Source organism: Anomalospiza imberbis, chromosome 21 (genome assembly GCF_031753505.1).
Source record: "Anomalospiza imberbis isolate Cuckoo-Finch-1a 21T00152 chromosome 21, ASM3175350v1, whole genome shotgun sequence".
NCBI lineage: Eukaryota > Metazoa > Chordata > Aves > Passeriformes > Viduidae > Anomalospiza > Anomalospiza imberbis.
The window spans coordinates 4,207,797-4,234,365 of record NC_089701.1 but is presented as its reverse complement, the minus strand read 5'-3'; the positions used below and the strand labels follow the sequence as shown (position 1 = coordinate 4,234,365).

At 44.8% G+C, this 26,569-nt stretch overlaps 2 protein-coding genes and 1 long non-coding RNA gene across 3 annotated transcripts in view; 2 read left to right on the top strand and 1 right to left on the bottom strand.

Annotated features, from left to right (window-relative positions):
- The first annotated feature begins 4 nt into the window (after positions 1-4).
- LOC137486161 (uncharacterized) lies at positions 5-4,241 on the top strand. The gene is made up of 2 exons (XR_011005603.1): positions 5-726; positions 1,375-4,241. It is a non-coding gene; the product is annotated as an uncharacterized lncRNA (long non-coding RNA).
- TTF1 (transcription termination factor 1) lies at positions 2,821-12,054 on the bottom strand. Its single transcript, XM_068211188.1, has 12 exons — positions 12,013-12,054; positions 11,313-11,413; positions 10,331-11,154; positions 9,290-9,546; positions 8,782-8,967; positions 7,620-7,698; positions 7,215-7,345; positions 6,481-6,709; positions 5,369-5,458; positions 5,085-5,150; positions 4,620-4,705; positions 2,821-4,240 (listed from the first exon to the last, which is right to left on the bottom strand). The coding sequence occupies exons 3-12, from the start codon at positions 11,143-11,145 to the stop codon at positions 4,047-4,049; spliced, it is 2,133 nt and encodes a 710-aa protein (XP_068067289.1). The 5' UTR covers positions 11,146-11,154; positions 11,313-11,413; positions 12,013-12,054; the 3' UTR covers positions 2,821-4,046.
- A 242-nt stretch (positions 12,055-12,296) lies between these two features.
- Positions 12,297-26,569, top strand: part of CFAP77 (cilia and flagella associated protein 77) — a 57,340-nt gene continuing 43,067 nt past the window's right edge. Inside the window, exon 1 of the mRNA XM_068211182.1 lies at positions 12,297-12,450. Within this exon, the coding sequence (XP_068067283.1) occupies positions 12,325-12,450 (126 nt within the window). The 5' untranslated portion in view covers positions 12,297-12,324. The remainder of the gene's footprint in view (positions 12,451-26,569) is intronic.

The following is a 26,569-nucleotide window of genomic DNA, read 5'->3' as shown; positions in this document are numbered from 1 at the left end:
GAGGCGGCGGGCGGGGAAACTGAGGCGCGGGGCTGGGCCCGAGCGGTGTTATAGCCTGGGCGCTGCATCAGGGGCGGACGGTGAGGGGTCCGAGCGGTGTTACAGCCCGGGCGCTGCCCCGGGGACGGACGGTGAGGGGCCCGAGCGGTGTTACAGCCCGGGCGCTGCCCCGGGGACGGACGGTGAGGGGCCCGAGCGGTGTTACAGCCCCGGACGGTGCCCAGGGGACGGGCGGTGACGGGCCCGAGCGGTGTTACAGCCCGGGCGCTGCCTCAGGAGCGGACGGTGACGGGCCCGAGCGGTGTTACAGCCCCGGACGGTGCCTCGGGGACAGTCGGTGACGGACGGTGACGGGCCCGAGCGGTGTTACAGCCCGGGCACTGCCTCAGGGACGGGCCTGAGCGGTGTTACAGCCCGGGCACTGCCTCAGGGACGGGCCTGAGCGGTGTTACAGCCCGGGCACTGCCTCAGGGACGGGCCTGAGCGGTGTTACAGCCCGGGCACTGCCTCAGGAGCGGACGGTGACGGGCCCGAGCGGTGTTACAGCCCGGGCACTGCCTCAGGAGCGGACGGTGACGGGCCCGAGCGGTGTTACAGCCCGGGCACTGCCCCGGGGACGGGCGGTGACGGTCGGTGACGGGCCCGAGCGGTGTTACAGCCCCGGACGGTGATGCCCGAAAAGACTGGCTGGAAGTAAAACCCCATAGACTGGTGTGTACAGAGCAGGTATTTGTTTATTGCAGTGCTGGAGGCGAGGGGGGTTTCTCCACCTCACTCACCCTTATCAAGTGCTGTGGTTTATTTATACAGTGAGTATTCCTTGATGCTGTTATGGCATTATAACGTCATCATATACATGACGGAGCTAATTTACATAATGTTATCTCATGGTTATAAAGAGTTTTTCTGTTCTCCGCTTGCCCCTCCCCAATTTAGGCGGTCTTGGGGGTCTTCTTTGAGGAAGGCTCAGGGTCTTTCTCACATCTGAGCTTCTTAGCTTTGTCTTCAGAGCATGCACAGTTATGGTGTTCCTTGGTCTGTCTGGATCTAACCAGACTAAATTCTTCATTTTGTGGCTAATTTACTTTACATTTGCCAATTTCTCATTCGTACATCCTCCTGCTCCCCAGTATAGCCACACTTGTCTGGTTTTCAGATTATTCACCTGGCAAGTTTCTATTTATTTAGGCATTAAGCAACTAGCTAACCATATACTGGATGTTGCATTATATAGAAAGTTATGATTCAGGTTATATAGCTATAGAAAGTTATTATTTAGGGTGTATTGGTGTCTTTTACCTCAAGCTACATAAGCATCTTGTAACTTTGACCCAAGTTATATCAGCATCACCTTTCTCCACCTCCTTGGTTAAGACCTAACAGGAAAGAGGGGTGAAAAAAGCAAGTCCCCGTTTGATCTTCAGCTGCTTCTTCAGCTTTGAAGTGCTGCAAACACAGCCTTGGAACTCGTCTGTCTCTGTCTTTGATAATGCCACACAGCTGAGGAGTTTTGTGCTGTAACACCACTCAGGCCATGAAGATGCCAGGGAAATGCTTGAAGTGACACATCTGCTTGAAACACCCAGGTTTTTAGGGTGCTTTTACACTTGAAGGAGCTGTCATGCTCTTATTTATAATGCAGTCTGATACACAAAGCTTTGTCAACGTTATTTTCTTCATCATTCTGTGGAGCCTGTTTAGTTTTTCTTTTTTTAAACCTCTGCAGAGTTTGCTGTTTGCAGTAATACTGAAATATCCACGTGAAAGAACTGCCTCCCCGTGCCTGGAATCCCATGGGGCCAGGGAAGAGGATGGCAAAGGGAAAAGCTCCTTCCTTGTGCCATTATTCAGCACCTGGGAAATAATCAACATGCAATTATTTGCCCCTGTGCAAACAGATTGCACACACCTCAGCCAAGGGGAGGGAGGGGAAGGAGTTTCCTTGCTCCATTCCCAGGGCTGCAGGGAGATGGAAGCCTCTATTTGCTCAGGTCTATGTTTCCCCAAAGCAGCCAGTTTACAATTCCAGCCCTGGCTTGCTCATATTTAGCAGAGAAACTGCTTTTAAGGAGTACCAGCAAGTTTTTTTCCTTGGTAGTTTCTGGAAGGGAGGAACAGGAGCTCATGCCCTGAGGTGACCCTTAGAGCTAGAATGCTCCTGGCTCACTGACAGGGGAGTGAAAGTACCTCAGAAAAATATTTTGAAAGGTGGTTTTGAAGCCCAAACATGCAAGATAACGAGTGGAGAATGAGATAGCAGAGCTAAAACAAAGGCATCTATCCTGTTTGTACTGCTAATTAACGAGCACCAATTTCACCCTAATAACTCTGAGCTGCAGCTGGATTGAAGGCCAGGGGAATGCCCTGGAGCAGGGAAACCTCCCTTACCTGAGCCCTACCCAAGAGCAAGAGATCCCTTACTCACACCAGGTCCTTGCTAAGTGACTAAGCAGCTGAATTAGTACTAATGAATAAGTCATTAGTAAGGTGAACTTTGAACCTTGGTAAACCACTGTTAAAGCTTTATTAAATTCCATCAAATTTATTGAACTCTGTCAAATCATTCTTTTCACTCAATAAAACATTGCTGCTTCTCTCTTTAGGGTGAGCTACATTCCACTCAGCCACGTTTTTCTTTCAAAGCAAAGAATAAAATAAATCTCATCATGGAGGAAGAAGTTTATTTTTGCAAGATCTCCTTTACAAACTCTACAACCAGGCAACATTTGTGCTCTTGCCTGCACACCATTCAGAGGATCTCCATTCTCCAGGAAAAAAAAACAAAAAACTTGAAAAAGACAAATTTTTTAGATTCAGAAATTCAAGTTTTTCAGCTTTTAACCTTCAAACCCATGAAGCAACACAAAGACCTAAGTGAAGTGGTGTGTGTTTCCTTCCCCCATCCCATTTCAGCTTTTGGCTGGAAAACTTTACCCTCAAAGCAGTGGCTGATGGCAGGGGAGGTTGTGCCTGTCTCACAAAAATCCCAGTGCTTTCTACCTTTAGAGAGACTAAGCCAGACACAGTTAAATAGGGGAAGTTTTCCTTTAAAATTCACCTTCCAGAGCCTCCAACAAAGCCTTTATTTCAAGCCATTCAAAGTTCTGGATTTTTAATGATGATTACTAGAATTGAAGAGGGAAATTGTCACTTATCAAAATGATCCTGAAAAAGCAGGGACTGAATCTTCTTGCTTTACTTTCTAGTACAGCATATGGGAAATATAAACAAGCCTTACAAAGATTTAACAGAGTAAGATATTTTGGGGCTTTTTACATTAATTTAGTCAATTTACAAATAATCATTTCAGGCAGCGAGTTAAAAGTATCATATAAAACATGAGTACAACCTCCTTCTTATTGCTTATTTTTCTTATTAAAATGTAGAAATTATCCCTAGCAAAATAAATATATATGTATATGCATATGTATATATATACACACACACACAGTTTTGTCTCTCCAAATATTAATTACAACTTTTTATACTACTTGTTTTGGTTAGCATGAAATGATGAATAGTAATGGACGAAAGTCCTTTTTCTCTAGAAAGGTTGAGAAAAGTGTAAGTCTGCATCAACAATAAAATCAGTTGCTTTTAAGAATAAGATACCTGTTTAAAAATAAAAAACAACTTAAAATTGTGCTGTTTGCATCAAAACAGATGTCTTAAGACTTGATTATTAGAGTTTTAAAAGCAAAGTGAAAACCTTTTTCCAATCCCATGAATTTAAAAAAAAATAAAGTTCTGAAAACCAAGTTCATTCATAAAGGGATAACAGCAGGTGTCAACTCCACAGAAAAAATGTATTTTGAGACACGTGGATGCTTACATGAAAACTTCTAAAACCAGAGCTGAATTAAATGTGGCACAAAAGCTCTGTTTAACTCAATGTTCAAGATGAAACAAGACCATCAGAGGTGCCCATCCTGACTTTTCCCATTGTCAAAAGCCTGGGTACTTGCAGGTGGTGAGCTGCAACCACTTTCAACCAGAGCCATTTGCAGTTAAATATGCAAATTAGGCATTGCTTTTCGAATAATCAGTTAATCACTCTCTTCACTGCAGTCAAAAATGTCACTGGGTCTCTCTTCATTGGAGTCAAAAATGTCACTGAGTCTGAAAGCCTTCTGCTGCTGACTGGCTGCTGAATTGTCAAAACTACAGCGATTCCCCTCTTCTTCCCTTAACTGTTCTTCAAGTTCTGGGAGCTTCTTCTCATACAGATAGTCAATAATTTCTATGAGGAAAAAAAAAAAGTCATTTTAACTGGATCTGTAGAGGAACAGCATCTCACGGAATTCTGCTGTCCATGTTAAATGTACAAAATCTCTATTGTTCTGATCACAGGGGCTGCAGGGAGATGAGGCATAGCAAAAACATGCAAAGAGAAATTAAAATGCACAGCCTTAAAACTTTTCAAGCCAGGGTATTAAAAAGAACAGGTTCATAAGCACTTCCACAAAGAGAACACTGAAAGTTATAAAAAAAAGCATTTAGTAAAAAAAGTATAAAGCCTAAGATTTTAGCCAATTAGGAAAAATTTGAACCAGAATATGCATCCTCTGAGATTCAAGCCAAACCCTTAAGGAGTACATACAAACAGCTGGCATACTGACCAGAAAAAGACTTTATTTTCCAGAAGGGGACAAAGGACACTTTTAGCCTATAAAACTTTGACTGAAGATAGCTTCTAGGAATATTTCTGCAAAGAGAAGAGTTCAAAAATTAGTGGTGCAAGGAATTATCATTAAGCTTAATTGTTACCGAGTTATCCATTTCTGAGAGTGATGCCAGTCAAGCCCTAGCTTAGATTTAGGTGGAAATGATGGAATTCAAATAATAATTAACCCATATTATCAAATCATAGTTTTCCCATTAGTTGATTAACATCTGGAAGTACAGATACATAACACTTCAGTATCTGGAACATTAAGGGTTTCAGATCTTGGCTTCCTGCTCAGTGCTATGCAACTGTAATGTTTCCAAACTGAACACTTCCTACAGTTGTAAAGGTATCAGAACTTTGATTCCTCTGCTTTCACTACCCTTTGTATCCATAAAAAGAGGGAAGGGAGGTTTACCCGGTAACATTACTGAGTTCATCCCAGTTTACTTCATTGACATCCTCTGCTTTTGTTTCATACAACCTGTGAATGTGAGACAGAAGCAGTTAGCAGGCAGAACTCAAGACATCATTCAGTGCTCCCAGCTCCCCCAGTCAGAAATTACAGGACATTTTGTCCAGAGAAAGAATAATTACAAAACGTGTATCAAGCTGCAAGCAGGCTATTCTCATCCTGCCAACTTTTATAAACACAGCTCAAACAGTGGGAGATAAAAAACATCCCAGTGCTCACAACTGTACCTTTTAATAAGAGTGATCTTGGTCTGTAATCCATTGGTCCCTTTGCACAACTGCTTCCCTCTGGTCAATTTCTTTATTAAAATTGAATTCCTTTGAAAACACACAAAACCAGGTCTTTATCATTTTGAGAAATTTCTCTGCTGCTGTCACAGAGAGGCAGTGGTCTCCCAAGGGACAAGGGGGATTGAAGGGACACAGTCACCAATGGAAAGAATGGTCTTATTTTACTATGATTATTAAGGCAACAAAAAAGTAAAATGAAACATTCATTAAAACTATTCACTTAATTTTAGCAGCAAACAAAAATAAGCAAGAGTGCACTAATCACTATATGAGAGAAAGGATAGTGATTGAGAAAGACACATCACAAATTGCCTCAGTATTTTTACCATCATCCAGATCCTGTCACTGAGGAGCCCCATGTCACAGGCAGAACCTGGAGAACCCTTCCCAGCAACTGGGAAATCCTCCACAGTGTGTCCACCCCTAGGTGAGGTCTCCAAATTCCTCCCAAGAGTGGGTCCAGCTTTTATAGGCCCCAAATCAGCAAGTCAAAGTGACTTGATTATATTTTTAGCACAGGAACACCTGGATCTGCTGGCACACTTCCCAACCAGCAGGGGCCAAGGCTTGGCCAGGGCCCAGGCCTTGGCTGGGAGGGTTTCCCCTAAAACACCCAACAAAGAAACTGCTATTCCTGTCAGCTGGGAAAGTTTCTTAAAATGATACATTTCTTGCTGATAACTACACAAGGTTATGTGAAAGTTTCTGAAGCAGCTGGTTTGGTGTTAAACAGCTGGCGTAAGCATTTCAATCTTCTATTTTTAGCTAAATAATACTGCTGGTGTTAGTCACAATGCCCAGGGTTCAGCATGTAAGTCAACTCTGCTGCTCAGGCTTCAGCACACCAGGCAGAAATCAGGCTTTGCTATCACAGCAAACAGACAAGTTGCTGCAGCTAGTTGTCTCAGACTCATCTGCAATGCCTCCTGTGTGCTCTACAATCTCTTAGCTGTCCTACCAAAGGATGATCATGGTACAAAACACAGGTTTTGCAGAATAAATACACTCCAGAACACATTTCACTATCCCAGTTTAGTCCAAGCCCTCACCATTTCTGTTTGCATTGTCTCCAATATCGACTTCCCACTTTGGTTTCAATCTCAGTCCATGGCAGTGGCTGGAGCAGCTGCTCACGGTCAATCCAGAGATCCGTGTTTGACTGTTCCAGGGAGGAAAGAGAGCTTGGATTTTCTGGTCTCAGTTTTCTCCTCATCACATCCTTCACTGCACTCATTAACCTCTGGGTTTCTTCCTTTGTCCAAGGACCATAGTTAATAGCTAAAATTGAAAACCCACCAGGTTAAGGCATAATTTATCATAAATGATTAGGGAAAAAATGGCAAAAGAGCAAGTGTTTTACTTTGCATGATTTTTATTTATAGGACTAACTTCTTAACACATGTCCTAGAAACTCTTCTGCATACCAAGCTTGAGAGCTCAGCCTAAACACTAAAGAACAGTCTGATCCCCAGCTGTTACCTTTTTAAACCTGGCTGCCAAATTTCTTCTGACCTCCCCACGAAATCATCTTTTTTAGATGTCAGTTCTGTTAATAAAGAGTTATATTTGTTCCACTGTTTTTCCATTTTTCTTTCAGAGATCTTTCTCATCCTTTCCACATGAAAATGCAATCAGTGGTGTGAAAAAAAGGATCATCACTAGAAATCAGTTAATTAATTAAAAATCCCATACCTGAAGGACTTTTTCCTTATGTTAGGGTACCTACATTGTACAGTTCAAATAACATTACACAAAATGAATTGTTTTTCTAAAAATTACATACCTGACTTGATTTCAGAGAATTTCATAGCAACTGAGAGGTTAGAACGGGACATCAACTCAGAAATCTTCTTCCAATCATTGCCATGCAGAGCTTGGTATTTCTTTAACTGTTCTTTTTCTTCTGTAGTATACCTGGTTGAGGAAATGGGCACAGCTTCAGCTGTAAATTCAACCCATTTCAATCTCTTAAAGAGCTGTAACATCTGCAGGTGATCAATGCTAATTATCACTATCACTTCAAGTCACATTTTAGAACAGAGGAATCAATAAGGCAAAATGAGCTATCAATTTAGTCAGTAACTCACACAAATGGGAGAAATGATCTTAATTTGAATGCATTTTTAATTTACAAATAATCAACACAGACTGATATTAGCATTCAAAAACACTTAAAGTATCCCCTTACCTTCCTTTATAATTATTTGGGTCAAACATCTTCCTTGCTCGGTAATATATCAGCCTCCAGGGCCTCGGTATGCCCTCAGCTGGAAGGTAAAGGATCATTTTTAACAAACATTTCTAACAGTGTTGAGGCCAAAATGCAACAAACCCCAAAACCACACATTATCATGACTGTGCTGTCAACAACAGATTCTTTCCACTCACCAGCTACAAACTGCATGGACTGGCTGTGCATTTGATCCAGGTGTGATTAAAATTTAACTGGCATGCTGAACACTCCCATTAAAACAGAGACACGAGACAGCCACAGGCAGGAGCTGAGGGGACCCTGGGTGCTTACAGACTGTTCCAGCTGGGAAAAACAGGCACTGGGGGCATCAGCAAAAACCAAGTGAAGATCTCTGCTGCAGGGAAGATCCACAGAGACCAGCCCCTGGGAACACACAACCTCCTTGGTCAGCAGTGCCCAGCAGAGGGGACTGCAAGACACAGAACACTGGTGAGACTTTCTGCCAAATCTTCCCAGCCCAGGAGCAAACTCCCAGACTGGGACGAAAGTCAACATCAGGGAAATGTGCTGATGCAGAAGGAAGGACTGTGTGTCTGAAATAACCACAGAGGAACAAATCTGTAGTTTGATCCCAGTATCCTGATCCATGACAGGCTGTTCTTTACTCTGCCTTGCCTGAGATGATGTCACCAAACAGAGTAAAGCTCCTGGTGCACTGATGACATCCCCAGGTCTTGGAAAACTGGCATGGCTCAGTTTCTTCCACCCCCCTCAGTCCTGCACCTGCCACCTATTTATTGGTGACAATTTCAGACAGGACTTAATCACTCACAGCTGCCATTCGTAACCTTGATTACAGTTTAGCAAATAATGCACTTAAAGCCATAAAGCCCAAATGCAAGTCTGGAAGTCTTTACTGGTCTTGACCATATTTTATCTCTAAAATCTTCCCATTTGAGACCAGATAATAAGAACAGTGGAGATCTCTGATAATCTGTGCAGATTATCAACTACACCATGTCAGCAGTTTCCTTTTTTTACCAAATTTAGCAACATCAGTGCTTTTCAATAAAAATTATTTTACAGAATATGCCATAATATCACCAGGCTGTAGAATGCAGCATTCAGCTGTCTGAAGATGAACTGAAATACTCACAGATTTTTTCACAAAAATGATGTTCTGTTTTCAGGCGATGGATGGTGCATTTATCTTCTGGATACCTCCAGGTAAACAAAAGTTTTTCAGCACTGTCTATTCCAGTAAGTGCTAAGAACTCTTCAACGTTTTTCCGGATTTGTTTATTTTCCTTCTGGGTAAATCTGCCAAACTTGATAGCCATACCTAAAATACAGAAAGGTTAAAAAATAACCAAATCAAACGTCCAGTATCATCTCTTGCACATCTCGAGTATCAACAATTTCAGAGGGGAAAGGAGAAAACTGAAAGAGAAAAAATTAGCTGGGAATCAGCATTTAACACCCAAGTTTGAACTGAAATTTGCCAATGTGGAAGCAGATGCTACAGAGAAAAAGAAAATACATTAATGGGATGAGGTGAACCAGACTGTGGGTGGAACAGACACGACACAAACTTTTCCCTCTGTCCAAACATTAGCACAGCTGCACAGTCCTTCCTCACTGCAACAGGATTTGAGAGAGCTCACCCTGTTTTTTAAACTCCTTAAACCTCATTAGGTCTTTTCCAGCCATTTTCTTGACTGAACTGTCTGATATATTCTTCACGTGAGGAATAAACTCTTCCAGTTCTTGTCTTGCCGTATCCAAATCCACAAATGAAGTCATGGAAGGGTCCAGGCCTTCTTCACCATCCACACTGACCTCATCAAAGGCTGCCAACTCAGCAAAGGAATTGTTCTGCTGCTTCTGATTCTTTTTATGAGATGCCAAGGCTTTTGTTGTCCTGATTAAAAAAAAAAAAAAGGCATAAAATAAAATACACCACTAGAACTCCAAACCAGAGATGTTGTTAATATCTCTACCATTATAAGAATGAACATATTTATTTGTTAATTACAGAACAAAAAAATACTTCCCACATCCACTGCCTTGCATTTTTTAGCGTAATTTAGTAATTGTAATTTATCTCCAAATTTCTATACTTACAATAATCAAGGAGCTTTCTGAAGTTCTGAAAATCCACAAAACCCTCACACATGGGCATACAGAAGAAATAAAGTCTCTTGCTAGCACTGGCACACAGATTTTTTCCATCTGTCTCTTACTAGTGCTCCTGTTTTGTCTTCTAGACACTGCAGAGGCATCAAGAACTACTTACACGAGCATTTATTTGCACAGAACATTCAATTGTTCAGATGACCTTACTAATTGCTGGGTTAAAATGCACATGTTCCCTATAAATATCAACTTTAACAAATGAAATCCTTTTCTCTTCCCCCCATTTTTTCTTAAGTGTTTATTGTTTGCAGGTAACTTATTTCTATACCTACAGATTTTAAAGAGGAGAAAAGAGCCTGAAGTATTCTTAAAAATTGTTATTGGATCTCCACAAGAAAACTGAGGTTTTAAAATAGGTCTCCAACATCACAAATGCTGTGTAAGTTCAAAGTTTTTCTTTAAAACACACAAAACAGAATGAAGACACACCTGGAACCTAAATAGCATGAAAGGAATGTGTCTGGGGAGTGGAGGAAGGAAAAAAACCCACAAACAAAACCTGAACTTACATCACGTCAGACTCTGAGGAGCTTTCTTGCATGCCAGAAGTGCTGCTGTTATTTGCCTTTTTAGCATGTGCTGGAGTCTTTTTAGCTCGCCCAGCTGCTTTGTCGGGTGTGGAAAAAGCAGCAGGGAGCTCCATGGAGACCTCAGTGATGGCAGAAGCAGCATCACAGCCTCCATCCTCACCTGCAGGTGAAGGCCACCCCCTGTGCCCCTTGTCCTGCTCTGAGGGTGACAGCAGTGGCTCAGCTGCTCCATCTGGGTCCTCCTGGCCACTACCTTCTCTCCTCTTCTTCCTCTTCTTTTTGGATTTCTCTGTGTGGCCCGCGCTGTGTTCCTCAGAGGGAGGCAGCTCACACACCTCATCCTCTTCAGGCTGCTTCTCTTTCCTTTTCTTCTTGTGTTTTTTGAAATAAACATAATCAGCAGCACCCTCCTGGTAGTCCTGGTTCACAGGCACACAGGTGACATCGCTGAGCTCGTTGGTGCTGTCCTCACGCTTCCTCTTCTTCCTCGGTGAAGCAGCTGCTCCAGCCCCATTGCTGACCTCATGTTCCACCTTCACTAAGTAATTATCCAGCAGAGTCTGCTGCTTCTCACCCTTTTTCTTCAGTTTCTTCTTCTTCTTCGTCCTGCCCTCCCCACCCTGTGCTGCTGCATCTTCAAAGAGCACTGGGGAAAAGCAGCCGAGCTCTGCACCTTCCACAGCTTCAGCATCTTCGTGTTTGTTGTTGGACTCACTCGGTTTCCTCTTCTTCTTTTTCTTCTTCTTGACAAAATCCTGGGCTTGAAAATCACCTGCGTGTGCTTTGCCTTTCATTGTTTTTCTCTTAAGTAAAAGAGAGGAGTTTTACTGAAGTGTTGTCATTTACACGCCGTTTTTATTTAAAACAAAACACCCCCCAAAAAAAAAAAAACCAACAAAAAGCACAAAACCCACCCAAAATCTTAACAAATTAAAAACTCAATTTTATCTTAGACTCTTACTTTTCAATCCAGTTAGCTTTGTAAAGTGCCTAGGAAAAGCTGGTGCCTTCTTTGTCAAACAGATGTGCATCACAGCAGTCCCCAGCCTTCAAAGTGATTTCCTACAACGACAAAAGACACTTCAATAAATTCAACAACTATTAGCTCTGATTTTGAATAACTAAGCAACGTCTGACTTGTATGTTCAACTCAGCTTTCAGCACTGAAACAGCAGCAAGCTAAAAGCAACAAAGAAACATGAGATTCAACAGCACTAAGCCCAAAATTCTCTAATTAGAAGTTTCTGAGGGGCCGAGCTCAGCCCTGCCGGCAGAATTCAGGCACACAGAGCAGGCAGGAAGGATTTTTAGCACATTTTCTACATCCAGCACATACAAAACGCTCACCACGCAACACCGCCATGTCACGTTCGAAACACGCGCCCTTGAATTTCGCACCCCGGGCATCCCCTCCCCGCCAGCGAGGGGAACGAGCGGCCCCGAAGGCTCTGCGGAGCTCAAACCACAGCTCGCCCCTAGGCCCAGATACCGATAAACCCCGCCCGAGCACGGGCGTGCGGACGGGCCGCACCCCGCCGCGCTGGCACTACCGAGGGAGGCTCTCGGCGGCCCCACGGAGCTCCCGGCGGCCCCGGGCTGTGAGGAGCCCGCGGCCCCTCCCGGCCCCCGCCGCCCCCCGGTGCCCCCGGGCCTCCCGCTACCTCCACGCGGTGTCCGCCCGCGCCGCCGGCCCCCCGCGCCCCGCGCCCCCCTCATCCGTTCCCCCGGCGGAAGCGGCCCCAGCCGGACCCATCAGAGCGGCGCACCGCCTGTTGCCTGGAGACGGACGCCGCCGCGCGTTCCGTGGGAGAAGCCCGGCACCGGCACCGGGCCCGTGCGGAGACCCCGGCATCCGGATCGGCACCGGCACCGCCGACACAGCCCCGGCACCGGGACAGCCGAGACCCCCCCGGCACCCGCACCACGACTGGGACCGCCCAGAGACCCCCGGCCCGGGACCGGCCCCCCGCGCCATGGCGGGCGGCAGAGCGGGGCCCCGGCGGCGGCCGATGACCTTGGCCGAGGCGGGCCCGGGCACGGAGAACGAGCGGCTGGGGTTGGTCCGGCTCAGCATGCTGCGCAACCCGCTCATCATCAAGGTGAACCCCGCGACCCCCGTTCCCTCCGCCCCCGAGCCCTGACCGGACACGGCCACCCCCATCCCATCGCCATGGCCACCTCCCATCCCACAGGCAACGGGACCCCGGGGAGGGCGGGAGGTCACGGTCGCCGCGGGCAGCTCCACAGCAGAAAGGTTTCCCCTTGAAGCCGTTAAAATCATTTTTCCCCCCACACACACTGATTTATGTGACAAGGAAATTGTTTCCCCGCTGCTCCTTCACAAGCATGGCCGTGTTTTAACGACCGGTCCCCAGCCGGTGATGGGCACAGAGCAGGATGGGCTCTCCCTGCGAGGGTTTTCCCAAGTCGTAAGTCCCAAGGTTCGGGAAGCACTCGGGGACAGGGACAAAGATGTCACTGTGGCTGCTCTCCAGCCCCAGACACAGCAGAGGGGTGCCGGAGAGAGGCTCACACAAACTGGAAATTACCATCGCTGGAAGGGGCCGTCCAGGGCGGTTTGGAGCCACCCTTCCTGGAGGAGTCCAAGGAACGCCTGGACGTGGCACTCAGCGCTCTGCTCTGGGTGACAAGGTGCGGATCGGTCACAGGCTGGACTCGATGATTTTGGAGCTCTTTCCCACCCTAAGTCATTCTGGGGTTCTGTAATTGGCATTTTTAGACCTGCTGTGGAGGTTCTGGTCCCTTGCCAAACTGCCGGCACTTCTCCGTTCGTTATTCCCACTCCTATCCCTGCCCTGCGCGCCGGCTGAGCCGGGCGTGCGGCTCGCAAAGTTTTAAACATCTCGCTTCGCTGGGTTCCTCCTCCTCGACGCCCAGTGACGCTTTAGCCGCGAGCAGCAGCTGAAGTGCAGCTCTCCTCCCCTGGATGGCACTCGCAGAACGGCTTCGTGCCCGAACCGGCGCTCCCGGCAGCGAGCCCCGAGCCCTCCCCGCGCCGGGGCCGGGGACGCGGCGGGTGCGGCTCCCGAGCGCTCGGAGCGGCTGCTCTTCGCCCTTCCCCTGCCACGGCAGCTGCTCCTGCTCCCAAGGCTTGTTTCCCCGCTTTAACCGCGGCTTTCCAGCCGAAGTTCGGCTCTTCGGTTCCCTCCGTAATCGCACCCGGCACCGGCAGGCTTGGAGGTTGGCCGTAAAATTTGGGAATTTGGAGTGTCACTGGAAATGTGAGACTTTGCAGTGTTTAATTCTTTTGTTTTCTTATGAAACTCTAAAAATCTATTGGGAGATTTTTGTCAGGCAGAGATAAAAAGCAGGCCTTGCATCAGAACTCAAAAGCAGCTTCATTTGTTCAAATCCACAACTTCTACTTTCCTTGTTTTCTCTGGATCCCCGTAGTTTGATGGGAAGGATAACTCTTCCAGAGCATCCTGGCACTGGGAATTCTGAGCAATTTTTAATGGTGGGATGTTTTAATATATTAAGAGACAATCTGGATTTCTGCAATCTGGCCTGGTGAAACTAAACTTTGAGCAAATTTTAGAAGGAAAAGGTAGTGTTCCATTTCAGTATTCTGGACGATTTCTGTTTTCTCAAGGCTTCCTTGCAGGAGAGTGTCTGCTGGTAGGGATGTGAGGAGATTTGCATCCACCTGATGAGTATAGAGTAAGAGAAGTGTTAACAGGGACGCTTTCACTCTTGGAACCAGCAGTAATTTCGCTTCATGGCAGGTTCTGCTGTCGAGTTTCTGCAGCAAACTGCTGCCCCCCTGCCAGCTGCCTTCCCGCACTGCCCCGGGGAGTGCTGAATTCACCAGGGTGTCCCTCTCTGCCGGGAGGTGACAGGGGTGGAGTGGCAGTTTGCTGGATAAACGCTGGCACTTAGCACCACGAACCGGTGGTGACACACTGACAGCATCAGCCCTCTGCCCTTCCTCCTCCTCCTCCTCCTCCTCCTCCAGCTTCCAGCTGCAGCCTGGAATCTCCCCAGGACAGTCCTGGGGACCCAGCACTCTGGAGAGGATGGCCAGCAGCTCCCAGCCCTCGTGCTGAAAGCAAAGGACACAAAGATGGTTTAGGAGAAAAGGACAGAAGGTTTGGAGACAAGTGCAGCTTGGAGGAGTGCTGCTGGCAGCCGAGGGAGGGCATGAGGAACACACAGCTCCAACAGCTGCCAGGGAGGGTCTCTGGGCAGCAAACACACAAGAACCTGAGGCCAGTGGAGATGGATAGGACACTTAGTCCCTGATTCTCCTCCAAATAGCACTTGGACCCCAAAACACTGGTGCAAGTGTGACAAATCTCCTACTCTGCAGCAGCCAAAGGGCATCCTTCTTTCTCTTTGAGTTATTTTATGTATGTTCTAAATATGGCATCACATATCCAAACAAGATCCCTGCCCAGGCTGTTTGTGGCTGAGCCTCCTGCCTCAGCTCTGCCCAGCCCCAGCCTCCCCACAGGATGTGTCCACACACTCTGGCCATCCCAGATGAAAACCGTCATCTTCTCAGGTAAACAATTCTAGGGATGAATGCTCTGTTTCTCTGCTAGAATTTATATTGTGTTTTAATTAACCAAGGAGTTAATTTAGTTATCAATATATATTTGCTTGCAGCATAAAACTGAGGAAAGCATTTCATCTACTGATGCCAGTAAAAATCTGAGCAAAGCATTTTTGGTCTGTTTTCACCAGTAAAAGTCTTAGCCAAGCACTTTTCCAGTACAAACTTACTGAAAACTCCTGTGTTACAAAAATAAACCAGCTCTGGGCAGGAAATAAGAGTTTACTACACTTAACCCCTGGCAAGCTCGACACAGACTTCAGAAATAGTGACTCACAGCAGTTTGATTACATTTAGATTAACATCTTCTTTATAATATGGTATAATTAAGTTCAACATATCACTGACAAAGTCATTATCACCAGCAAGGAATTGGATTTACCTTCCTTAATGTGTGAAGGTAAATGGGAAATCCAGCCCCACCGTGCCAAAGCATCCCCTTACCTGTCCAGGTGGAGCCAGAGACCACACAGAGAGCAGGAACTGCTCTCCAGGAAAAGCCCTGAGAAGCATCTGGCTCATCTTCAGAGCCCCTACTGCTGCTCCCAACATGGAAAAGTTGTTTCCAAACTGGCAGTTCTGAGGAGGAAGAGGAGGAGGACGGTGCTGGTGCTCTGCTGGCCAGGAAAGGCTGGCACCAGGTCCCAGTGCAGACTGCAGGAGAAGCAGATTTAACAAACAACCGCTGGAATGTGCAGTGTTTATTTTACAAGCTTGTTATTTACATGACAACTGATGCCAGACTGTCTTTATTGGTCTGAATGCCAGGGCATTTAGGGTTCATTTTCCTAAGCTTTCCTCTACAGCCCTGAGGGCTAAGAAGTATTTCCTTTTTTTCCAAATGAGATTGAACAGGAGCTACAGGATGCAGACAATAAAATTTCAGCAGCTACGATCTATAATCAAATTCTCCCAGAACCACAGGAACTGGCACACTGATAGCCTGGCTTTGGAATTCCCAGCAAAGGAAGGATTAGCCAGGCCGGGAGAGTGAACTGCCCTTTTTGGTGGGTGAAGGGGATGAACAGAAGAGCTTTCCCTGGGCTCACCCGGGAGCCTGCTCCGTGCCCAGGGATAGCAGCTCCCTGTGGCACCAGCCAGGTGACCAAGGGACTCCATTCCTTACGTGGGCACCAAGTAAAGGCAGAAATCACCCACCACGTTTTTCTTTTTCCTTTCGTGCCTATTGAAGCTCATCATGAAGTATTTCTGAGCTGACTGTCACAGAGCAAGGCACTGCTGACAATTGTTGCAAAATCAGTTTGATTTCTGGAAAGATCCATAGGATGGACACTACAAAAGCAAGTGGGGCCATTTTGTCAAACTAAAATTTTGTCACATAGTGAAAAAAGAAAAGAAAAAGCTGTAATTAAGCAAGAGACAAAGCTGGACAAGTGCATGGTGTGGAAAAGAATATTACAACTCCGAGCTGTAAACTGCATCATCACAACCATCTCTTGGAATAGAAATTACTGACAGGGCAGGTTTTCCATCAGTCTGAAGCTTTTATTATTGACCTGGACTATGGCTGCAACAGGGCTTTTACATCTGAATGCTGTGCTTCATCTTTGAGCCTTTAACCCTCAGCTTCCTGGGTGATTTGGGTTTGGTTTTATTTTTAACATTCTCTCCAAATCCACTCATCTTCTTTATCTCTTCTGGCACCAGCCTGACGAGGAGTCAAGGTGAACTCAGCACGGGTGAGGAATGGGACTGACAGGAGCAAAATCATTCCCTTTGCACAGAGCAGCCACACAGCCCAGGGAGGGCTGTCAGGTCCCTCTGCCCCCCTTAAGGGATCTGGGGCTTCAGCCACAGCCAGGATCTCACAGCTGTTGGCACATGAACCAAGATCCCCCCAGTGGCAAACTGCTGATCACAGCCCTGTGAGGCAGCTTCCAGGGGGTTTGGGTAACTTCCCTCAGGTGTTAGCTTTGATGAATTAAGTAATCCTGTTCCCTCCCCTAACCTAAACCTGCTCACAGCTATTTGGGATCAATACATTTATTGGAAACTTGGTCAGAGAGCAGATTTCAGTTCCTCTGTCTCTCCCTTGTAACACAGAGCAGAGCAGCCACAAGTACCATGAGCTGTATTTGGAATGAGGTTGTTTTATTTGGTGTTAATTATTCTCTTTACCTCAAATCACTACATGTGCTGAGCATCCTGCCTTCTGTGCTTGCTGCTTGGGGACACTGAGGTTTAATTAGTGTTTATGCAGCATTTTGTGTGCTTATTGCTATTATTATTGTATCATGAGTACTATTATATTTTTGCAATCTAAGACCAGTGTTGTACTTTTAAAAATGTGTTCTGAGATGTCTATGCAGTGTCTCAATAATTCATTAGAGAAATAAACTAATGAAGGGCTGGTTAGTCAAATAATCATTAGGTTTGGTTCTGAGCTTTCCTTCCCATGCTCTAACTTCTAAGGGTTTTCTTCTCAGCATGAACTCATTTAAGATTTTAAATGAATTATTTGGTACACTAAAAATTAAACTCCTTATGAGCTTTAGTGCCCTCCCATATTTTGCACAGGCACTGCTGAAATAAATAAGGTAATTCCAAGAGGCAAGTAAACATTCTGCATGAATAAAAGTAGTGGGTTTTTCCTGCTGGTTGTTTGAACACAGGCTCCAAAGTGCCAGCTGTGACTCAGCAGGCAGAGGGACAGCCCCAGCAGCACTGGGCCTGGGGAGCTGCTCACTCCCAAGATCCACAGACAGGATGTAAAATCAAGCAAAAGGGCATTTTGATCCTTTATGTGAACAAAACAATGCAAATTGGTGAGACTAATAAGCCCAGAAACATTACAAGGTGAATGCCTTTTATGTTTGTGAAAATCTTCTATGTTTATTTGTCTAATACAATGGAAATAAAGCTTCAAAGGCTCTTTGATTTAAAAGTGCATTATTGAAGTCAACCAGCACAATAATAATGGTTAGACCAAACTGTTGCATTATGACCCTAATAGCAGTGCTGTCAGAGCAGAGAACATCTGTACAGCCTCTTGCTCGAGTTGGTGGGGATGTAAAAATAAAAATTAAGCCAAAGGATGAGAGGATATAGACAGGATAGGGAAAAAACTAAAATGAAATGGGTCACAAATGGATCCATACATGCACAGTGCACGCAGAGCTGCTGCAGGCTGTAAATTTTTATGACGAACCTAAAACTCAGGCTTTATTCTTGGAAAGATTTAAGAAACTTTGGGGGAGAGCCACCACCTGTTTTTAGTGCTGCCCCCAAACCACACTAAGGCAAGAGATGATTTTCAGACTAATTGAAATTGAAGACACCACAGAGAAAGTCAGGGATATCCCAAATCCCACTGAAGTGTCCTTAACCCACCAACCCTGCTCCAGGGACACCGAGCCCAGCACGCTGAGAGCAGCACCAGAAACCCAGCTAAAACTTGTAAGAGCACAGGAATATCTCTGCCCTCTTTCCTCTCCAGCCTCAGCTTCCCACTCCAACACCAATAAAAATTCTCCTTCTCTGGAAGAGGCACCACAAAGTGCCCTGAGCATAGAGGAAAAGCTGGTGGGGGCTCAGTGAGGACTGTGCTGGGACAGGAAGGCATTGGGCAGGCAACCAGTTGGCAGCTGCCCAAGGAAAAGGTGAAAAGCTCTTTATTTTTAAACCTTTCCCACAATCATTCCCCTCTTTTTGAGTGCTGCCTAGCAGAATGTAGAGCAAAGAGAGCATGTTGCCAGCAGTCTCAGAGACCAGCATTTTCAGTTCCTGATTTTTGGGGAGTTTTTAGCCACACTTTCCCCAAGGGCAGATTGCTCTCCATGCAAATTCTTAGAGATGCTCTTATGCCTAATTATTGGATTTCAGAAGCTTTTGTCATCTTGCAGGGATTGTTTGGTTCTTGCTTGGCTGCTCACATTGTACAGATTAGACAGAACCTGCATTTCTGAGAATATTTTCTTTTTTAACCATTTGTACTTTATAAAATAAATTACACTGGCTTTCCCACTCACATTTATTTGAAGTAGCAAAGATAAATGCAAGTGGGATCTACTACTAGATTTCCAGCAACAGCCTTTAAGAAAACTTCAATATCAAGGGAAATATCTCTAGTTTGATTTGTTTAAGCAAACCAACATGAGGTTTGTGCCTAAAAATCTTACAAGTGAAACCTGATTAAAAATAATAGCATATAACTCCCAGGCTGGGGGGATAAAAACCCTCAAAGCAAACACAGTGAACCTTGCATTGCTCCATAAAGAGCAAACCAGCCTGAAAAATAACGCTGGTTTTAATCAGGAGCTTTGGGTTGCTCACCCAGGTAGAAGAGCCCCTTTGTTTGCAGCTTTTCAACTCCCCGACTTACATTTGCTATCTCCATCACCCTCCTGGCTGCCCAACCCCTCTGGTGGCTCCCAGGGGATTCCAGTGGGCTGGTCAGGACTGTAACTCCATTAATTACCATGTATTACAGTGTGTTAAAGCCTTAAGACAACCAGAAATGCAACTTTCCCTGCACGGGAGCAGCTGCATCCATCATCCCTGCTCTGGGCACTGCCATCCCACCTCTGCCACTGAAATCAGGCAGCTGAAATTGTTCCCAGCTTAGCCCCAGCACTGAAAAGCACAGTCCCAGATCACACTGGCAGTTAGTTAGCATTTAGATAGGCTGGGACGGGGCTCTGTACAATAGGCATCAAAGCTGAACTCTTGGTGCAGCGAGAGGGATTAATTTCTTTAACCAACATGCCTGATCTGGCCTATCTCATTACCCTGCCTTGTCAGTGTCGATGTTAGATTTGATTGAAGATTATACCATTTAGGCCTTTCCCCTGCTTTCCACAGAAATCAGGCCTATTGAATTGCACATTCTTCCATGGGCCCCTGTCAATACTCAGTGGCCTGAGCCTCTAATTCTGCTTCATTTAAACTTCATCAACTTTTCCAATCAAGTGGAAGGATCTGAAATAGGCTCCGTAAGCAGAAAGGGCCTTTTTCCTTTTGTCAGATAATTTATTCTGTTTTCTCTTTCTCTCCCCCTCGCTTCCCCACCTCTTTCTCTTTTTCTTCTTTTCGCTCCCTTTCCCTGATGCTGAAAATGAGATTACAGTATTTAAATGACTATGATAATCAATCGGGGGACCTTGGGCCGAGATTGAGGTTAATTTTTCTTAGCAGAACAAAGAAGCGTGATGCCATCGGGGATTTGAAGGTGCAATCTGTGTTTCATGCTTGTATTCCTGCCCCCCCTCACCCCAAAACTGCAGTTTTAGGAGTCTTTTCTTGTTACTAACTATGCAGTTGCTGTGATTTTTAGGAGTAGAGAAGAAATGTAATTTTGGGGCTGATAAATAGCTAACAGCCTTCAATCAACGATTTTATAGGAAAAAACAATTCACTTACATGAAGAGACTACAGATCTAATGAAAGTGTTATCATTACCTTATTTATTTTTAAATATACTTGGAATAATTTTCTGCAGTGCTAGGTATAGTCCTTCCAGCCTGCACAGCAGAGTTGTGAACTTTTAACTGAATACCCCTTTTACACAGCCACTCTTCCTGCTTAGCAGCTTTCTTGGCTGCTTGGAAAAAAGTTGATGCTTTTGTCATGATTTTACTAATCAGAAATGGAATCGCTTACGTTCATCTCAGAAGCTGCCTTGAAATGGCTTGTTAAGTCTTTAGATGATATATTTTTGGTTGTAACACGCCAGCATTCACTCACCTGGATCTTTCCCATTCCCTGCTCTGGAAGAGAGAAAGAGAAAAATATGCATTTCTTTGCTTCCATCCCAGCTGTCTTGTCAGTGCTGTTTTACATGCTGCCACCCAATGTTATCTTTTATTTGTGTCAGGAGAGAGGATTTGACAAGTTCAGTATACAATGTTCATTTGGCAAGGCAATTTTTTCATACCAATTTTGAGTAGAAAATGAAACCATCTTTCAAGACAACGAGCAACATCATTTTTGGACAGACTTATTATGAGAAGAAGAATTGCAAAACTTTATTTCCCTGCACAATGCAGAAGAAAAACAAACGAGGAAATGAGACATTTAAACAAACAAGAAAAAAACCCCAAACATGTATGAATGTTTGAGGCCATCAGTTTGTTTTAGATATAAAAAATAACCAGCAGCTGCTGTCAGGTAGCTGTGGCCTCCTTTTTTGTTAATCAGATGCTGCTGAATTTGGTTGCATCATAATGTAGCTTTGTTGCAAACCTTTAAAGCTCTCAGATAACTGGGGAAGGCAGACCAGACTGACTTTAGAAGTTTGTCAGCTTTTGCCAAGCAAAACAGCATTGGAGGTTTGGGAAGGGGCTCAGGGCCTGACAGGGAGGGTCCAGGGGCATTTCAAAGGGTTTTGGGTGCTTTGCCTCCACCCAGAATCCCAAATGTAACTTCTGGCAGTACTAAATACTCTGAACAAGCCAATTAATGGAAAAATCTCATTGTAAATTGTGCTGTCCCATGTGTCTCACAGCAGGTTCCTTGGGGATAAGGGTTTGTATCTGACAGCCCCCACCACAAAGGGCTTCTGCTCCATGACCAGGACTTGCTGGTGCCACTGCAAAGTGAGGGCCCAGGACACTTAAATGAATATTGCCTGAGGAACACCATGCATTAAAAAGGGTTGTCAAAGCTTCTCTGGGTGACAAATTCATTTTAGCCCCCAGGACCCTGCAGGGTTGGGAGGTGCTGTGATTGAGTTGAATGTCATCCATGCCCTGCAAGTCCTCAGGAGACCTCAGCCCCTGCTGGGAATTGATGCTCTTTGGTGCCCCAGCTATGCCCCTCTGAGAATTTTACCCCCAGCAAAAACAGCAGCAGCCCCAAAATGTTCAGCCCCACAGACGTGGAAGAAGCTGTGTGTGTTTCAGGCAGTGTTTTGCTCTAAGAGTTTTCTCTCTTTAAGCAATTGTTGACTCACCACGGGGAAATTAAAACTCCATTAGACATTGCCACACTGCAGAACAGACCCCATTACAGCGGTCGAGTTGCAATTAATTGGTTTCCTCAGATATTACTTAATTCTGGGAAGGCACAGAGAGATGGGAAGGACAAGGCTGATCTAAACAATAATTTCCTAAAATAACATAATCTAAATAAACTAATGAAGTGATTACATAGTTATTAATCTAATATGAAGAAGAGTCAGAAGAAAATATTGGGTATATATCAATTTAGAAAGAACAGTAGAATTAATACCATTCTGGTTAGACTCATCATGAGGCAATCAGCATTTGTGCTTAGGGATGGATGCTGGTTTTGCAGAATAATTATATTCTGTGCTAAAAGTTGCCATTTCAAAGTGTCCCATCTTCTGCTTTTTTTTGGTCTGTTGTTCATACTCAACTTTTCAACACCCAGATGGAAGGGACCACTGCCTATGAGGCACTGCAGGTTTGGGGGTTGTTTTGTTTTTAAAGTAAAGTTAATTTTGGATTAAGAAATGTAAAGCAAAATAACCATAAAAGCATATTCCCTAGTGTGCAGATAGAATATTCAGCAATTTGAAAATCCTGTGGCCCAGGGAGGGCTCTGCACAGGCAGTCCCTGTGCAGAGAGGCAGTGGGGAGCTGTGTGCTGGGGGTGCAGCAGTGCCTTGGGTGCTGTGGGGGTCCCCAGGGCTGGGCAGGGTCCCCCAGCCTGGGGCCAGTGCAGAGAGCAGATCCAGCCATTCCCACAGAGCTCCTCTGTGCAGAGCTCACTCCCTTGCATCATCAGGGTAGAGAAAGTATTTGGCTTCAGGAGAATAAATAACTAGGCCTTATAAGTCATTAAAAATGTATTACAAGAAAAATACAGTGCAGCTATAAATAGAAAACAAAGAAACTCCTACATAAACTTTTACAATTGCTGCTACTCTGACTATTTTTCACTGTCTGGTTTTAGGTGAGTTTAGCATCTGTGATCTCTGGAGACTGAGATCCCTTGAAGCTGCAGCTCTCCTGGCAGTGCTCTGGCCTCTGCAAGGCTCCCCCAGGTTGGATGATGAGCCTTTGGTGACAGGAGCTCAGGAGTGTGACCTGCTCAGCCTGGCTGAGCAGAGATGGGGGCTGAGGTTCTGGTCAGTCCCAAACTGGAACTTCAGTGTTCCCTCCCTTCTCTTTTTTTAAAGTGGAAATACTTTAATGAATATTTGTGACAGTCTGACATGTAGCAGTTACTTCCATAAAAGATATCACCTCTCCCTGCAAGCCTCCACAGACCTTAATATGAAATAAACTCTATAGAGCAAAGCATTAATCATTCAGTGATACATCATTACTGTCTCCCTTTTGGTTATTACTTAAAATAGTTCACATAGGTAACATCAAGCACTCAGAATATTTTTTAAACCTCTGTGAAGGAATAGATATGGTTTTAGAAGAGGCCAGTATTATCTCCACATTGTGCTCAGCTGAAGTCAGGGTGAGTTTGCTTTCAGGGGAGATGAACTGCACTTTGTGCTTTCACACTGCACTGTTAAAGAGTTTTTGTCATGTGGTCTGATTTTCTTTTTGTCATGTCAAGCAATAAAGTGGAAGAATTTGGTGGTTGATACACCTTAAGGCAAAGGTGTACTAACCTTACTCTGCTGGTACTAAACAAAGAAGGTACCTCAAACTTTCAGCTAAATTCAGCTGTGTAATGTTCTGACTTTCAAAAATCAAATCCTGACTGCGACCCCACCATAAATACTCCACCACAGAGTTCTCACAGCACTGAAACTCCCACGTGTAGCTAATAGAGTGTTTCAAGGGAAAGACTGAGCTGCCTTGTCTGGACAATGATAAACAATTAGAGGTTTCAGGACCCAGGTGTACTGAAGAATTCACAGTTAAATATTCAGGTCAAGGAAAGTAGGCCACAGATCAAAATGGTGAATCCTAACAATCCTAATGGAATCCTAATAACCCCAATAGAGTCATGGAGGAGGACATTTTGTGCAGCTTACATCTTAAGAAATGTGGTGTTTTCCTGCGTGAGAGATCTTGGGCTGCATCAAATCCCTGATTGCAATGTAGTGACTCCAATTTGTTTGAAAATAAACCTGGGCACTGCGGTGGGGTCACTCACACCTTCGTGGGTGTGGGGGAGAGTAAATGAGCTCTTCTGGACATGCACCCTGGACTGCACTCCCAGCTGTGGAAACTGCTGGCTGGAAATGCTGGCTCAGGGTTTCTTAAAAGAACAGAACCATTGGGTTAATTTCTACAAAAACATGAAATTCAGCAAGTGATAATTGGAAAAAGCAATTTCCTTTCCATGAAATGTGGGCTCTTGCTTTGTTTTCCTCCTAAATTCTCAAAATCCTCTTTTCTAAAACACTCCCCCAGCCTCCTCCAGCTGGGGTCTCCTTGCTCAGCCCCCTCCTGCAAGGCTGTCAGCATCCCACGGTCCCTTTAATTTAGGAATTTAACAAGTAATTCTAAATTGGGATGCTGGAAAACCTGTGATCGTATCTACCATGTCTATCCTATCAGATGTGGTTCTGTGCTTTCCCTGCCCTGAAAACAAAGGGGAAGAGAGTTGAACACATGGTATCCTCATCTAGAAAGGACTTTGCTGTAAGAGGATATTGAGTTGTTTTGTAAAGCCCAATATTACGCTTGAATTATGCCTGAATAAGGAGAAAGGACATTGTTAAAGAGCCCTAAACATTGACCATAGTGGATCTTCTTTCTTCCAAGCCCTTCAGCGGCGTTGTTTTTGGCTGGTAATGATTTGGTATTGTATTTATAAGCCGTCAGGGTAATCCAGAGAGCAGCAGGAGGGGCAGTTGCCTTAAATAAAGCTTTACAATGCTGCTAATTAAAATGATCCTTCCTCTCCCTGTGATGACTAATGAGACTGAAAGAAGAACCAGGGAGGGTTAATGAAAATGTTGCCGTGAGATTCCCTGTTTTTAATTGGTCTTTGTAATGTTTTAATCTTCTTTATGGTGTGGGGGTGGAAATGGAGAAATTTCTTTCAACCTTTCTTGCACCGTGTAGCACGTGGCATTTGAAACGTCCAGTTCTAGCTTTATATTAGGAGTCTGTAACCACAGCTCTGAGGCAGAGTGTAGCCTAGAGATGGAAGAAGCAATTTCAGACTTAACTGAAACCAGAAACAAGAAATATGAAAGCTGGTTTTAAGCTCAAGCTTCCAAAGCTCCAAGGGAGCATTCGTACCCTGAGGACTGGGGCTAAGATCTATTGTGAAGGATTGGCACTGATGCTCAATAGTATTTACAGCTTTAGGTCATGATGCTCTGTTAAATGCAATATTTATCCCATGAGCATGTCACAGTTCACCTCAGATGTCAAGAATTCAATTAATATTCTATTTAATAGAACACACCATGACCTAACCTTTTAATACTCTTAGTGCGTCTGAGCCCTCCTTATTAGTGTCACTTCCCAACTTTCCTTCTCAGCTGATGCATCTCACAACAACTGGGATGTGGAAATTGGGAGCAGGGGGAGAGGGGAAGAGATTTAAATTACTTTTGGACCTCACTGTGAGGATTCAGCAGCTTTATCCTTTGTAAAACCTGGCTCCCAGGAGTTTAGCACACCCTCTTTCCCTATTTTTAAGGGTTGACATTCTGCAAGTTTCAACTTTCTGTCGATTCAAACCCACAAAAGGCACCGCCAAATTTTTCATGGTTTGAGCTGATCCAGTTTCAAACAGCATTGCCCCTGCCTCACATCACATTATCGAGCTGGGGATCAGGGGAAACCATTCATGTGAGCAACACCAGCAGGATTCCATCTCTGGCTTCAAATTTTGTCTGTGCACTGTGGGGGTGAGTTATAAATACTCTGGGATTGGGAGATCAGCACTGCAGAGATTTCCCTGCATGGCATTTGAAAACTGTCTCAGGAAGTGAGATCCCATGGATGCACCATGATTTTACAGATCAGGATAGAAAATTGGAGGGCTCCTTCAATGAGCAAACAGGGCAGCCCAGTTCCAACGTTTGTGGTGGAAATCAGAGCCTCAGAACCAGGTTTTGCCATCCTTGTGTCACCTCTAATGAGCTACCAGCAGAAAGCTATAAAAACCAGTAAATTGTGTGTTTCAGATCATATGAATTAGAAAACAGGCTTAGTAATCTGGTGGGATTTATAGCAAGCTTTTTAAAAGAATAGAATTAATTTTAAAAACTCCTAATTGGGATCTGCTTCAGGCTGATATTCTCTTGTGCGAGACCTGCGTGACACATTAGAAATGGAAAGAGCTTGAAAGCAAATAAGTGTTTTAAATTACTCTGTGTCATTGAAGCCTTTAGATTTTTAGAAGAATTAAACAGCAAAGTGTTTTTGAAGGCAGCACTTGCCTGCCTTGAGGCAGGAGGGCAGGATGGGTTTAGCACAGAGAACACCTTGGAGGGGGCCATGCTATTACCACCCCTGTGATTTCAGCAAGATTTGTTGGGAAGATCAACCAATAAATACAGAGCCTGTACTGCAGCTCCTTAGAGTGGGAGGAAGAACAGACATTGTGCCAGATATTTTCATGCAACCATATTCATTATTTATGCAGAAGAAGAGATATTTCAGGAAAACAGAGCTGAACCATGAGTGACAAGGTATCTTTCCAGAGCGTAGGGTGCAGGAAAATTGCACTGGGGTTGACAGCTTTTTAATGTAGAGTCTCTATTTCACTGAATTACTGCATGTTGGCATTTC

Coding starts and splice junctions, on each gene's coding strand:
- TTF1 (XM_068211188.1), bottom strand. CDS start 11,145: ATGAAAGGCAAAGCACACGCAGGTGATTTTCAAGCCCAGGATTTTGTC. Junction 8,968..9,289: donor TAAGGAGTTTAAAAAACAGG/GTGAGCTCTCTC, acceptor TCTGTATTTTAG/GTATGGCTATCAAGTTTGGC. Junction 7,346..7,619: donor CCAAATAATTATAAAGGAAG/GTAAGGGGATAC, acceptor TTCCTCAACCAG/GTATACTACAGAAGAAAAAG.